General features: G+C 40.0%; 1 protein-coding gene across 8 annotated transcripts in view; it reads left to right on the forward strand.

Moving 5' to 3' along the window:
* The window catches only part of LOC122639766 (protein MOR1), a 68415-nt gene that overhangs the window by 29635 nt on the left and 24302 nt on the right, over nucleotides 1–14478 (forward strand). For all 8 annotated transcript variants that reach the window (XM_043832716.1, XM_043832710.1, XM_043832714.1 and 5 more), the window contains exons 29-43: nucleotides 93–242; nucleotides 345–419; nucleotides 518–599; nucleotides 700–827; nucleotides 903–1004; nucleotides 1088–1162; nucleotides 1249–1344; nucleotides 1432–1533; nucleotides 1669–1770; nucleotides 2091–2273; nucleotides 2363–2474; nucleotides 2726–2802; nucleotides 2873–2952; nucleotides 9182–9247; nucleotides 9349–9475. In XM_043832716.1, coding sequence (XP_043688651.1) covers nucleotides 93–242; nucleotides 345–419; nucleotides 518–599; nucleotides 700–827; nucleotides 903–1004; nucleotides 1088–1162; nucleotides 1249–1344; nucleotides 1432–1533; nucleotides 1669–1770; nucleotides 2091–2273; nucleotides 2363–2474; nucleotides 2726–2802; nucleotides 2873–2952; nucleotides 9182–9247; nucleotides 9349–9475 — 1557 coding nt within the window. The remainder of the gene's footprint in view (nucleotides 1–92; nucleotides 243–344; nucleotides 420–517; nucleotides 600–699; nucleotides 828–902; nucleotides 1005–1087; nucleotides 1163–1248; nucleotides 1345–1431; nucleotides 1534–1668; nucleotides 1771–2090; nucleotides 2274–2362; nucleotides 2475–2725; nucleotides 2803–2872; nucleotides 2953–9181; nucleotides 9248–9348; nucleotides 9476–14478) is intronic.

A 14478-nucleotide genomic window follows, 5' to 3' on the forward strand; every position in this document is an offset into this window, starting at 1 on the left:
GCCTAGGCGGCGCCTGAGGACGCCTTGACAACTCTGTACCTTGTATTTATATTATTTGCCTATTGAATAATGGGAATTATGGTGGTCTCCAGGTTCCATATATTACAGCTGCATTCACTGAGGCCAAGCTTGGTGCGGAAGGGCGAAAGGATCTTTTTGATTGGTTAACCAAGCTACTTTCTGGACTAAGTGATTCATGTGATGCCATTAACTTGCTGAAGCCAGCTGCCTCTGCTATGACGGTCAATATTATATTTTGGATTTAGTTTCTCAAGTTCAGTCAGATGTTAGAGACTTGGAGTTATGGTTAACTTACTTTGTCTGTAATTTGCCTTTGTATTTAGGACAAATCTTCAGATGTTCGGAAAGCAGCAGAAGCATGCCTGGGTGAAATTTTGAGAGTTTGTGGACCGGAAACTGTATGGGTCTAGGCCCTAAAAGTATAATCTTCTTTTGTATTTGGATATTCGACCTTGTACTGTCATATAACATCCTCTCAATTGTTTTTCTATTCTAGGTGTCCAAGAATCTAAAGGATTTACGCGGACCAGCTTTGACTCTTGTTCTTGAACGTTTACAATCATCTGGGACCCTCCAAGGTGTCTTATCATTAACCTGATTGAAGTGTAGTTCTTTTCCTTCTTCTTTATTCTTCTTTTTAACATATCTGCTGTGTTTATTGTGCTTGTTCCTTTCCAGATTCATATGATTCAGTGAAAGGAATTTCAACTACACTAACATCTAAAACAACCGCAAAGGTTGGGAAATCTAGTTCAAATGGTTGTGGTGATCGTGTGTCAAAGCATGGCGGCAGAGTCGTTTCTACGGTTTGTCCTATTTTATTGAAGCCCTTTTCTTTATGGCATAAATGGGTCCTGATTAATCTTTTTTTTTGGGGACAGAGAGCTATTCCTGCAAAGGTTTCAAGATCAGATTCCATTGTGTCTGTTCATGATCTTTCTATCCAGTCTCAGGCTTTGTTAAATATCAAAGACTCAAACAAGGTATCTTTGTAGGCTGTTTGTGTGGTTACTGCTTAAATCCTTTAGACACCTTTTATAGTGTGTGTTGATTGTTGACCCTGTAGGAAGATAGGGAGAGAATAGTTGTGCGCCGATTCAAATTTGAAGAGCTACGATTGGAGCAGATTCAAGATCTTGAGGTTTGCATTAACAATACTCATTGTTTACCTTGTCTATTTCCTCAAACTTCAGTCGGTGTTTATCTCATCGGGACTATATACTGCAGAGTGATATTATGAAGTATTTCAGAGAAGATCTACATAGGCGGCTGCTGAGCACAGATTTTAAGAAACAAGTTGATGGGCTTGAGATGTTACAAAAGGTTTACTTGATATCAAATTCTTAAACCCCTGGCTTTGTTTTTAATTTTCATAATGTTTTTTGTAGTTATATTATCAAGATTGTACAGGTACTCCCGTCCATTGGGAAGGAAATAATTGAGCTTCTGGACATATTTTTGCGATGGTTTGTTTTGCGGTTCTGTGAATCAAACACAACATGTCTTCTGAAGGTGCAGTTGCCTCTTTTTTTCCTTGCTTGTTGGGTTAATTCTTTTGTAGATCTGATAATTGTTGTTCGTTTCTGTCTTTTTCTTAATTGTTTGTTATATTATATTTTTATATATATATTTTTTTACCATAAACAGGTCTTGGAGTTTCTTCCTGAACTATTTGATATATTGAAAGATGAGGGTTGTACTCTTACTGAAGCAGAGGCAGCCATTTTTCTTCCATGCTTGATAGAGAAGGTTTCTACCTGATAACTCTGCTGTAGCATGGATTTTGCATGCATTAAAATCGTATTGCTGATTGATCGAATGCCTAGCTGATGTTAGGTGTTTTCTTATTTTTTTCATGTTATTCTCTTTTTCATAAATACCTATTTATGGTAATACATACTTTTTATAATGAACATTTGAGTATCTTGTTATATAGCCTGTATAAATTACATAGTTCAATTGCTAGTACTCTTGTTATCTTGTCAGCCAGGACGGGATATACTAATATAGTATCGCGAACATCTTACATAAAAATCTCTAACTTACTCTCTCCCTTGATCATGCTGCAGTCTGGACATAACATTGAGAAAGTACGAGAAAAAATGCGGGAACTGACAAAACAAATTGTTCAATTATATTCAGCAAGCAAGACTTTTGCATATGTGTTGGAGGGTTTGCGCTCTAAAAACAACCGGACTCGTATAGAATGTGTTGATCTTATTGGTTTTCTAATTGATCAACATGGAGCTGAGGTAAAAATGGGGTTTTGATTCCAAGTCTTCTTTCTTTTTACTATTCTTAGTATTTAGATACTATGTTTTACTTTTATCCCCCTCTACAGATAGGAGGACAATTAAAGTCCTTGCAGCTTGTTGCTAACTTGACAACTGAACGAGATGGTGAAATTCGGAAAGCTGCTCTTAATACTCTAGCTACTGCTTACAAAAATCTTGGTATGAATGCTTATGATCCTTCAGTTATTTGATTTAATTTATTCTGCATGCTCTTCACCTGAAGTAAGGTGACTCGCTAATATTAGTTTGAGATATAATTCATACTTTGTAAACTTCACTGTATCGGTGGAAAGGTGAGCAACGATTATAGCATATTTGAATATTGGGGATATCTCTATGAAATAATTGTAGTGAGATTTTACATTGTGATTATTAGGTCTTTTCTCAGTCTAATCTTATATGGGGTACAGGAGAGGACGTATGGAGGTATGTCGGGAAGCTGTCTGATGCTCAGAAAAGCATGTTGGATGATAGATTTAAGTGGAAGGTTTGTATACGTTTGCTTTACAATCACTTGTCTTGTCTATTTCCATTACTCATGGTTTGTTTTTTGTTAGGCCCGTGAGATGGAGAAAAGGAAGGAAGGGAAACCGGGGGAAGCTAGAGCTGCTTTGAAGCGTTCTGTTAGAGACAATGGGTGTGCCTTTTCCATCCTTATTGATTATTTATTTTTACTGAGCAACAAAAAATCAGTTTAATTATGTTGAGATGTGTTACCCGATATTATAAGGGTATTTTTGGAATTTTTTCTCTTGTTATTTCCCTATTGCTATTATGGTCGGCTATACAGGTTATTGATGTAATTTCAGTATTTTTTTATGCAAGTTATAAATATAAGGGCTGAATAATCACATCGATTATTCTAGCCATTCCCCAAATTCTGTTTTGTTAACATGGCATCAGAGCCAAATAATCTTTGATATAGGTTTTCAAAACCCACCACCCTCCCTTCGAATTTTTTCCCTCTTTCCCTCCCTCCCTCGAGCTTCTTTCTTCCTCTTATTTTGGTTCTTCTTCTTCCCTCAGGGCAGCACTAATGAGGTGATCGTAATGATCTAGCTGCTGCCCCAACCTACCTCTCTTTTATGCCCTTATTTCAGATTGTGATAGGAGCTGAGGCATTGTCTGCGATTTGAAGATTTCCCTTTTTTTTGAAGATCAGGCTTCTACAATTGTTTCGGCTGCATCGTCTATTGTGGAATCTTCATCTGAAGTTGTTCTCAGCCTCTATTCTATTCATCTGATTGTTTGAAGACCCCTCCCCCTTATCGATCTCTCTTCTCAAAAAACCCTGACACTAATCGATCTAGGGGTTGGGCTGCTGGTTGCTGCTGCATCTGATTGGCCTCCTTGCTGCCTCCATTCAACCACATTCTCAGCCTATATCTCTGGGATTTTTTTGCTCCAATACAGCCACCTTCTCTTGGGGTCGATTTCTCCTTGCATCGATTCGAGGGATTTTTTTTGGAGTTCATTGGAAGATTGGTGCTTCATTGAAGACTTTGGTTACCTGCTGCAATGACTGGTTCAGATTCTTCTTCGGCCTCTTCTGGCATTGATGGACAGCCCCGGACTGATTTACTTCCCCTTGCTGCACCAATCAAACTTAATGGCTCCAACTACCTGAAGTGGTCTCGGTCTACCTACTTGACAATAGCTGGCCGTGGCCTTGCTGGCCATCTTCTCGGGACAACACCAAAACCTGAAGAAGAAGGTTCTCCACTCAACAAGTGGTTATCTAATGATGCAATGGTGTTGTCCTACTTGATTCATTCTATGCAAGGGGATATCTCAGATAATTTTCTCCTTTTGGACACAGCCCATACTATATGGAATGGTGCCAAAGAGACTTATGGTTGCACTGGGAATGATGCACATGTCTATGAGATTCGAAAGAAGGCTACTGCGAGTGCCCAACGGGAGCTCTCTGTCTCCAAATACTATGCTGCCCTCAAAAACTTATGGCAGCAATTGGATCACTACTCAGACTATCAACCCTCTACTGGTACTAATCTGGCTGCCTATTGCAAACACGTTGACAAAATACGTGTTTATGATTTTTTGGCTGGCCTAAATAGGGAGTTTGATCCTAGTCGGGTGCAAGTGCTTGGCCAATCTCCTTTTTCCATCCTGGAACAGGCCTTTGCCATGGTTCATAATGAAGAATCTCGTCGGGCTGCTATGCTGCATTCCTCTACTGTTGATCGATCTGCCTTGCAAATTGCTTCCAATGCTCCTTCTATTACCACTACTGATGGTGGTACTGTTGTCCCTAAAGGCCCTATGAAGTGTGAACCTGCAACAGGCTATATCATACTAAGGCCCAATGCTGGAAGCTCCATAGGAAGCCTTCTGATTTTGAAGAAAAGAAAGGACGTGGGAAGTCTAAACTCAAGGCTCATCTGGCTGATTCTCCTACCGTTGCTGCTGCTGCTGCCCCTTCATCTGACATTGGGCTTACTCAGGATGAGCTCCTAGCTTTCTGCCGCATGCTCCAGGCCTCTTCCGCTGCCCCTACTACGACATCTGCACCTGCTGCCCATCTTGGTTCTCACTTTGCCTCAGGTATTCCAGTCAGTAGTCTGTGTGCATCGGCTGTATCTAATCCTTGGATTATAGATTCCGGTGCCATTGACCATATGACTGGCTCCTCCCATGTGTTTCATCTTTATTCTCCATCTTCTGGCAAAGACAGTGTTCGAGTGGCTAATGGTTCCCTTTCTCCTATTAATGGGAAGGGTTCCATACGCTGCTCCCCTACCATTTCCTTAAAACATGTTTTGCATGTTCCATCCTTTTCTACCAACCTTATCTCTATTAGTAGTCTTACTAGAGATCTGAACTGCAAATTGAAAATTTTCCCTTCTCATTGTGTCATACAGGATCTAGAGATGAGGCGCACGATTGGGGGTGGTATGATGTAAGGTGGTCTCAACTTCCTTGACATGGGTCAGCCTTCTACTTTGCATTCGGCTTCCTCTACAGCTCATTATTTACAGTTCACCTCGTTACCTAACCTTCATCTATGGCACTGTCGGCATGGTCACCCATCCCTTAGTACTTTAGCTTTTTTGTTTCCACACTTACTCAAGCATTGTAATAGGGATGAGTTTTTATGTGTGGCTTGTGTTTTGGCCAAACAGACTCGTTCCAGTTATTCTTCATTAAATAAAAAAAGCGAGTCTCCTTTTGTTTTGGTTCATTCTGATGTGTGGGGCCCTACCCGTTGTAATTCCATTTCTGGTCATAGATGGTTTGTCTCCTTTATAGATTGTTATACTCGTACCACTTAGGTTTACCTGATGAGCCATAAAAGTGAGGTCTTCCGCTGTTTTCAGTTATTTCATCGTATGGTTCAGACCCAATTCAATGCTACATCGCACATTTTACGCAGTGATAATGGCAGGGAATATATGTAGGGTCAGTTCCAACTTTATTTGGCTGTCCATGGTATTGTCCATCAGACCAGCTGTGTTGACACACCTGCCCAGAATGGGGTTGCTGAGAGGAACAATCGACATCTCCTTGAGGTAGCCTGGGCCATGATGTTTGCACGGCAGGTCCCTTCCCAATACTGGAGTGATGCCATTCTTTCCGCTGCTTACCTCATCAACCGTGTGCCTACCCGTGTCCTTGATGGTCGTTCCTCCGTTGATCTCCTTCAGAGTTCGTCCTCCTTTGTGGTTCCCCCCAAAGTTTTTGGTTGTATCTGCTATGTTCGCAATCATCATCCTCATGGGAAATTTGATCCACGGAGCATTTTGTGTATCTATTCTGCGACCTAGAAAGGATACAAGTGTTATCATCCCCCTACTGGCCGTACTTTTGTCTCCATGGATATTGTCTTCTATGAATCCTTGTCATATTATTCCCAGACACCTCTTTAGGGGGAGTAGGATCAGGTTTTTGAAGACGTGTCTACTATTCTTCCGGCTCCTATTCAGGGGGAGCCATCTGTAACTTCTGCTCCTACAGTGGTTCCTCATCAGGGAGGCGTAGACCAGTCAGTCAAATCCCTGTTGATAAAGTATATACCCGGGAAAGCACAGGACAAGTTGAGACTGCCACCACCACCATACCACCTCTACAATCGTCTGCACCTGATCCAGATTTAGACCCTGCTACATCACCTGGTAAGGATCCTTCTCTTGATTTACCTATCGCTGTTCGTAAAGGCGTTAGGTCATGCACCCAACACCCCATCTCCAATGTTGTTTCCTATGATGCTTTATCTCCTTCCAATCTTGCATTTGTTTATTCTCTTTCCTCTGTTTCTATTCCTCAGAATTGGCAGGAGGCAATTCCAGATCCAAAGTGGAAAGCAGCTCTGATGGAAGAAATAAAGGCCTTACTTAAAAAATGAGACATGGGAGCTAGTTGTTCTTCCTTCGGGTAAGAGACCAGTCGGGTGCAAATGGGTATTTGTTGTCAAGCAGAAGCCAGATGGAACAGTGGATAGATATAAAGCCAGGCTTGTGGCCAAAGGCTTCACTCAGACTTATGGGATCGACTACCAGGAGACAGTTGCCCCTGTTGTGAAGTTGAACACTGTCCGGGTCTTACTGTCTTGTGCTATCAACCTTGGCTAGGATCTACAACAATTGGATGTAAAAAATGCATTCTTTCATGGAGAGTTGGAAGAGGAGGTTTATATGGAAGTTCCTCCAGGTTTTTCCTCTGACAAGAACCATGGGAAAGTCTGTAGACTAAAAATGGCACTATATGGGTTGAAGCAATCTCCACGGGCATGGTTTGGTAGGTTTCATAAAGCCATGGTCTCCTCTGGATACAAACAGAGTAATGTTGATCACACTCTGTTCATCAAGCGTAAGGGAGAAAAGGTCACTCTTCTTATGATTTATGTTGATGACATAGTTGTGACTGGTAATGATGCATATGAAGTTTCTCACCTGAAGGTTTTCTTGGGACGGGAATTTGACATAAAAGACCTAGGACAGCTAAGATATTTTCTTGGGATTGAAGTTGCCCGTTCTCCAAAAGGCATCTTTCTCTCCCAAAGAAAGTATGTTCTAGATTTACTATCAGAGACTGGTTTGCTTGATTGTCATCCTTATGACACTCCTTTGGAAGCTACTGCTCGTCTGCAAGAGAAGGATGGTGAACCCGTTGATAAGGGCAGATATCAACGATTGGTGGGAAAACTGATTTATCTCTCCCACACCAGACCAGATATTGCCATTGCTGTAAGCCTAGTAACCCAGTTTATGCATGATCCTTATTCCACTCACATGGCTGTTGTTCTTCGTATTCTCCATTACTTGAAATCAGCTCCAGGAAAAGGGATCCTTTTGTCTCCTAATGACCATCTTCACATTGAGGCTTACACAGATGCTGATTGGGGTGGTAATCCAGACAGGAAATCTACCTCCAGTTATTGTACTTTTGTTGGAGGAAATCTGGTCATGTGGCGGAGTAAAAAACAAAATGTTGTGGTAAGATCTAGTGTTGAAGCCGAATTCCGTGCTATGGCCCAGGGCATATGTGAGTTATTGTGGCTTCAGAGTTTACTCCTAGATATCCATGGTTCTGTTCATCTTCCAATGATGTTGTATTGTGACAACAAAGCAGCAATTAGCATTGCCCACAATCCAGTACAGCATGACCGTACCAAACATGTGGAGATTGACAGACACTTCATCAAGGAGAAGTTAGAAAGTGGACAGATTTGTATCCCTTTTGTGAAGTCCGGAGATCTACTGGTAGATGTCTTCACCAAAGGGTTGAGTGGGAAGTTGTTTCATCCTAGTCTAGTCAAGTTGGGCATGTGTGATATCTATGCCCCAACTTGAGGGGGAGTATTGAGATGTGTTACTCGATATTATAAGGGTATTTTTGGTATTTTTTCTCTTGTTATTTTCCTATAGCTATTATGGTCGGCTATACAAGGTTATTGATTTAATTTCAGTATTTTTTTTGCAAGTTATAAATATAAGGGCTGAATAATCACATCGATTATTCTAGCCATTCCCCAAATTATGTTTTGTTAACAAATTATTATCATGTAGTGTGACCTATAGATCTGTTGTGCATGTGCAGTGAACATATTCCATTTAGATGTGTCAAACCTACAGAAGGAGGTCATTGTCGTAAAATTAAATTGCACTTCGTCTGAATTAATGATGTGTCTTTATCTAGGGGGGGTGAGATCCTTATGTTTGCATGCATGGGTGGACAATCAACCGACACATACATCTCTTCTGCTTGTTGTTTCTCACATTCACTCTTCGTGTAGATAATAACAGATGCCCATGCAAGTTAAGGTGTGTCCCATGATTATGTCATGCATTGTTTCCGGCACACACTTTCTTAAGAAAGATCTTTACTAAACTTGGTAATGCTTTATCCATGTCTAGTTAAATCTTATCCAATTATCCAATTGGTAAGGTGTTATTCATGTCTTAGGAAGTAGGAACTTGGATGATTAGCACCAAACTTTTAGTATGTTTTTCCCTTTTTCATTGGATTTCTACACTTGCACATTTTGGACTGCTTCTGTAAGCATCTCGTAGTTATAGAATATGGCAAAAAGAGCTTTAATCAGCTAACTGCTTCTACAAAGATTAAGATGAACCGTCCTCCATCTCCATAAATCCTATTTTGTTTATTGCCTTCTCTCAAGCGAAAAAAAAAGAAGAAGAAACCTATTTTGTGTGTTTCTTCTTTCTTGTGGTATCATGCATTTGATGGTCCATATTTTGTCAGATATGTTCCACTTTAGATATAAATAAGTTTCTTTTGGTACTCCAACTATTTATAATGGAGAGTGCACACAGTTAATCTCCGTTAGTCCATTGGTTTTGGTGAAAACTGTCGATTTTTGTAGCTCATATATGTTCTATCTCCAGGGTAGATGTAGCGGAGCAGAGTGGGGAAGTTCTTGCACGCTCTATTTCAGCCCCAATCTTTTCAAGGTATTCTACAAGTTCTAGATAAAATTTTTTTTTGATATTCTAACTAACAATATTTTGTCCCATTTGTCCAAAATTTTCTTGCTGATACTGCTCAACTTCAGGGAAAACATTGGTCATTCTGAACCTTATGTGGAGAGGCATCCATTGGGCCGTTCAATGTCTAGTGCAAATGGCCCATCAGACTGGAACGAGGCTCTGCATATCATCTCAGCTGGCTCTCCTGAAGAGGTTTTGTGCCTTTTTACTCTAGAGTTTTTGTAATACATTTCATGAATTCAGCATCTTATTGCTAGTACTGATTCATTTTTTTCCCAATTGTATTCTAAAATACATTACCTGGACTGCTGGACCTCTTAGAACAGGATCCTCATCCTAACAACAGTACTCTACTTCCTATCCCCAGTCCTTTTTAATTATTTTACGGACTTTTTTACTTCTCTGTAAATAGACTGGACACTTTGGTAATGCTGACCAGAAGAGATGACTTGGAGTCTTGGACTTTAAATTGGGATACGCTTTAAATCTTTCAACCTTGATGAGTTGGAGGAAACCACCATAATTTTCATATGATCCTTGTCTTGTTTATTGTATTTTGTGTCATAGGACTAGGAAAATACTAAACCTAAACTGCTGATAATAGGCCACAGTATCTCCACAAAGAATTGCCGCAGTAAAGAGGCAAATTTCGCAATACATTAACACAATAATCTTATTCCGTGAAGGATTAAATAGCATCCAAATAGACATATTATTGATGAAAAAATTAATGAAATTGGTTTCTCTTAGATCAGTTGACTCTAGGTTCACCGTACAAGTCATCTGAAAATATTGTGATGCAGATTCCCCAACTGGCCAGAAAAAGAAGAACCAAAAAGGATCGAGCCTGCCTCGAGTGGACCAGAACTGGACCAGATCGAGCATCCAGCTGACCTTCTAGAAGATCCCTTTGCTGCCCACAATTTTGACAGGAATCTGGTCTTTGACCAGTCAATCTTAGTAGTACTTAGTCACTAAATCTATTAGTATCTATTTTAGTTACTCTTGCATGCGGCTGAACTCCAAAGCCTAGTAGTTTCTAATTCTAGTTAGTTTCTATTGTCACTAGTTACTAGTTTTAATAGTTACGATTTTCTTACTTCCTAATTTTGTAAGCTAGCCTACTTCATTAAATAGGCAGCCCTTTTTGCAGTAGTTAGACAATGAATAAATAAGTGTCTGTATACCAAGGTTTGCATAATTAAGTAGTTAGACACTTATTTTGGCTGGTCGAAATAAATGTCAGCACCAATTTCTTGAACCTTGTTGTTAAAGAATAACCCCACAACTCATAGGCAGTGGCTTGGTTAAGGGAACCCACCGGAGCTGTGGTGAAAGCGTGTCCTTCATAGGTTAATTGTCACTGCTTATGGACCAGAACATGGGTGGTCTATCTAAGACCATGATGAAGCTTGAGTGAAACTAAGTGGAGGTCTGAAACAATTGATGGTGAAGAATCAGTGGATGAGTTATGGTTTGGGGTGAAATGTCGCTCAAACCCGGAACTAGCTGGTTCTCCCCAAAATGCTTTGAGGCGCAACAATCGATTTTCAGGCTGGGAACCTTTAGGCTATTGGTCCTTAAAATTTTATACTAACCAAACAATCCTAACTATGTTTTTATATCAAGTGTCGAATTTAATTTTTCTAGTGTAGATTGCTTTAAAGCTAAGTCAAGTTTGAGATTAAAAGATACATATTTGTAGTACTTATTAGTTTCTCATATTCAAAGGCATTTTTAACCTTTTTCATATTTGTTTGAAATTTTGGGGTACATTGTTCTTAGTTTAGTAATGGTTTATAAAACACGGTGATGTTGATAGGTTCTCAGGCCTTAAGTACAGCTGCAAGAACCAGCAACAGAAAGGGGGCTAAGTTCAGAACCAACATCAACCTAGGCCTAAAATTGGACCAGGTTCATTGGGTCTCGAGCAAGCCAGCACTCTGCGATCGGAGTGTTGTGTAATCAGTGTATTCCTTTAAAACTTAAAGAAAAATTTTATAGGACAGCCATATGACCGCGGCTATGATGTATGGTGCGAAATGTTTGGCAGTTAAGAAGTATCTTATAGATAAACTCAATATAGCGGAGATAAGGATGTTGAGATGGATGAGTGGCAAAACTAGGAAGGATAAAGTAAGGATTGATTATATTAGAGCTGATTTGGGAGTAGCTCTGATACATGATAAGATATGTTTGAGGCGGCATGGCCATGTTCAAAAGAGGCCTTTGGTGCTTCTGTACAAAGGAGTGATTTGATTCGGATTGAAGGAACTAAAAGAACCAGGGGCAGACCTAAAATGATCTTAGGAGAAGTGTGGAAAGACATGCATAGCTTAGGCCTTGTATCAAGTATGAACTTGAATAGAGCTGATTGGAGGGCAAGGATCCATGTAGCCAACCCCATTTAGTTGGGATAAGGCTGAGTTGTTAATGTAAGACTAGAACCAGAATGGTCTAATCCCAGTCAGGATCAAATAGAAAACCTCCAGACTCCAGAGAACAAGAAAAAGAACAATGGGATCTCAATTGGTTGGAGGAGAATGAGATGAACTCAAATTGGTAACCACAAGTAAACAAAAGTAAATAATAGAATCCTTCAAATCAGTGACCTGTTGAAGCTGCAATTGAAGTTGAATTATCTCTTGAAGAATTAAGTTGAACTCCCCAATAGAAGAAATTGATGAGAACAAGAGAACTGAGATCGAGCAGCAATTATGGTTTTGAGAAAACCCTAGATTCTCCTAGATCAAGGCTTGGATTGCTCCTGCTGATTCGGTTGATGGAGATGTACCCTGGCAGCAATAATCTTGATGTAGTAATCTTCAAGAAATCGATGTGACAATTAGTTGAAAGAAATCCCAGAAGCTTGAAGCACTCTTGAACTCAATTTGACTGAAACTAGGGTTTGGAATCAAGAACCGATGGAAGAGGATGGGGGGAAGGGGATGGGCCTCTCACCCTAGGCCTCTCACCTATCCTATCTCAGGATTTCAACATTGCATAAGCAAACTTTTCTATTATTCCAATTCTTGTACAATGCTGGCTGCGCTTACAAACTTATATAGAAGACTCAAAAATAGACTTAAGACACTAAAAAGGAAAGGCCTAACCCTATCCTTAACTAATAAGGTAACTTAAATTGACTAGGAAAGTGAAATAATAAAAGAAATAGACTCAAAGCAGAACTCTAACTCAACTAATGAAGTAAATCCGGTTTTCCTACTTTCTACCCATATTTTAGCTCATTAAATTGGCCAATTACAAAGTAAACCCATGGAATTAAAGCCTAACACCTACATAACCCAATCCAAAGCTTTTTTTATCAATAAAATAAGCCCTTTAGGTGACTTATCTGCATCATGTTGTTGTAAGTGCCTGAGTCAATCATCCAGGGAGTGGAGGATGAGGAAGCGAGACATGTGAGTATACCTGAATGAGCCAAGGTGGTAGGAGATGTGGAATAGGTTGTCTCAAGCTGTTGTGTCCGTTTGAGTACTTGATTGAACACATAGTTGTCACAGAGTCTAGGCAACCCAAGTGATTGGAGGGAATCTAGACGCGAGGCAATCAAGGCACGTGGGACACCTAGGCGATGCCTTGATAACGATGATTGAACATCTGATCACGAGATGACACGCCACCTCTAGACGAAGAAGTCTGATTAATATCATAAGGTGACACCACTTCAGTACTCCCATTAGGCACAATACCTTTCGCAAACTGTTGTTGTGTCTATTAGAGCTTACCATGTTTGGTCAATCGCTTCTCGACTATATGATTATTGCGACCGCAATGAGTACATTATTTGATGAATCGATCTGATTGTTGGCTGCCACAATAAACTATACCATGTTCACAACCTCTTGAACCACGACCTTTACTAGGAAACCCAGTGTCATGACCCCGACCACCATTACCAACAATAAAAACGGAGTTGTCCTTAGAAGAAGTGGTGGATTCAGATTTAGACAAGGGAGACACAATCTGTTGAATTCTACTGTAAGCTTCATTGATTGAGAGAATCTTTTCACCAGCAAATTTTTGACACTTGACAGGCTGAAGGTCAGAGTCTAATCCAAATAAAAATTTTGCAACTTGGAATTCAACATGTTGAGATTTATGAACTTCAATATCAGTAGAAAGAGGTTGTTACACATTGAGTTCCTCCCACATGCCCTTTAGATCATTGTAGTGGTCGCCAGCTGATTTGTCATTCGGCTTAGAAGAGAAGTACTTCTTGTATAAATTATATACTCTGGACATATTTTTATCTTGAGAATAACTTTCTTTGAGATCATCCCAGACACCCTTGGCTGTAGTACAGGAGGCTTCATACTGTTCCACAGCCAACAAAGTAATGTAGCATTCTTTGTCGTCCACTCCTTATACTCAGCGGAAGTCATACTAGGTGGAGACGTAGTTAGATAGTTTACCTTTTGTTTGGCGGTTTTATAAACTCTAACTGGCTGTGCCCCTAGACGATAATTGGAAGTCCCATTCAGTTTAATAAATGTAATCTGAACATTGACATTATCCGTAGGAATCTTAGAATCAGCCATAATGCTGTAGATAGTAGAATTCTTTCACAAAGAATAAACTAGATGCAAATAGTCACCAAAGGCACCGCCAATAACAATAAGTAGCAATAGGAACAGTAGCCAGAGGCACAAGGCTCAAAGACAGCAACAAAGATCTGAAAAACAGAAAATTGCTCTGAGGGATGAAACCCTTAAATCGTCGAAGCCAAACCCTTGAAACCGTAGATAGTTATCAAATTACGATGATTGTCAGTTTGGTCTGAAATTTTGACCACAGATAGTGTAGTGGAGAGAGAAGTCATCCAAAAATCACAACGATCAACTCACGAGATAGGATTCTTTGAAAATCTCTCAAAAAAGTAAGGGTTCACCTTATAAAATAGGGTTTTGGCAGGAACAAGTAAAACCTTATCTTCCACATCAAACGTACATCATCAGTCCATCAAAAGTATTTACAATGATGTTTGTCACTTACCAGAGGAGAGGAATAACCAACATCATCTGTCAAACCCTCATGGGTCGAAAACAGCAAACCCTAGCATGTGAGTAGGGCACTTCAGATAAAGAGCTTCTTCCTCAATTAACTTCAGTAACAATAATGATGGAATCATAGTTATGCATGTTCAAGAAACTAGGGTTCTAACAGAAGGAAAA

Source organism: Telopea speciosissima, chromosome 9 (assembly GCF_018873765.1).
Source record: "Telopea speciosissima isolate NSW1024214 ecotype Mountain lineage chromosome 9, Tspe_v1, whole genome shotgun sequence".
NCBI classification, from domain to species: Eukaryota; Viridiplantae; Streptophyta; class Magnoliopsida; order Proteales; family Proteaceae; genus Telopea; species Telopea speciosissima.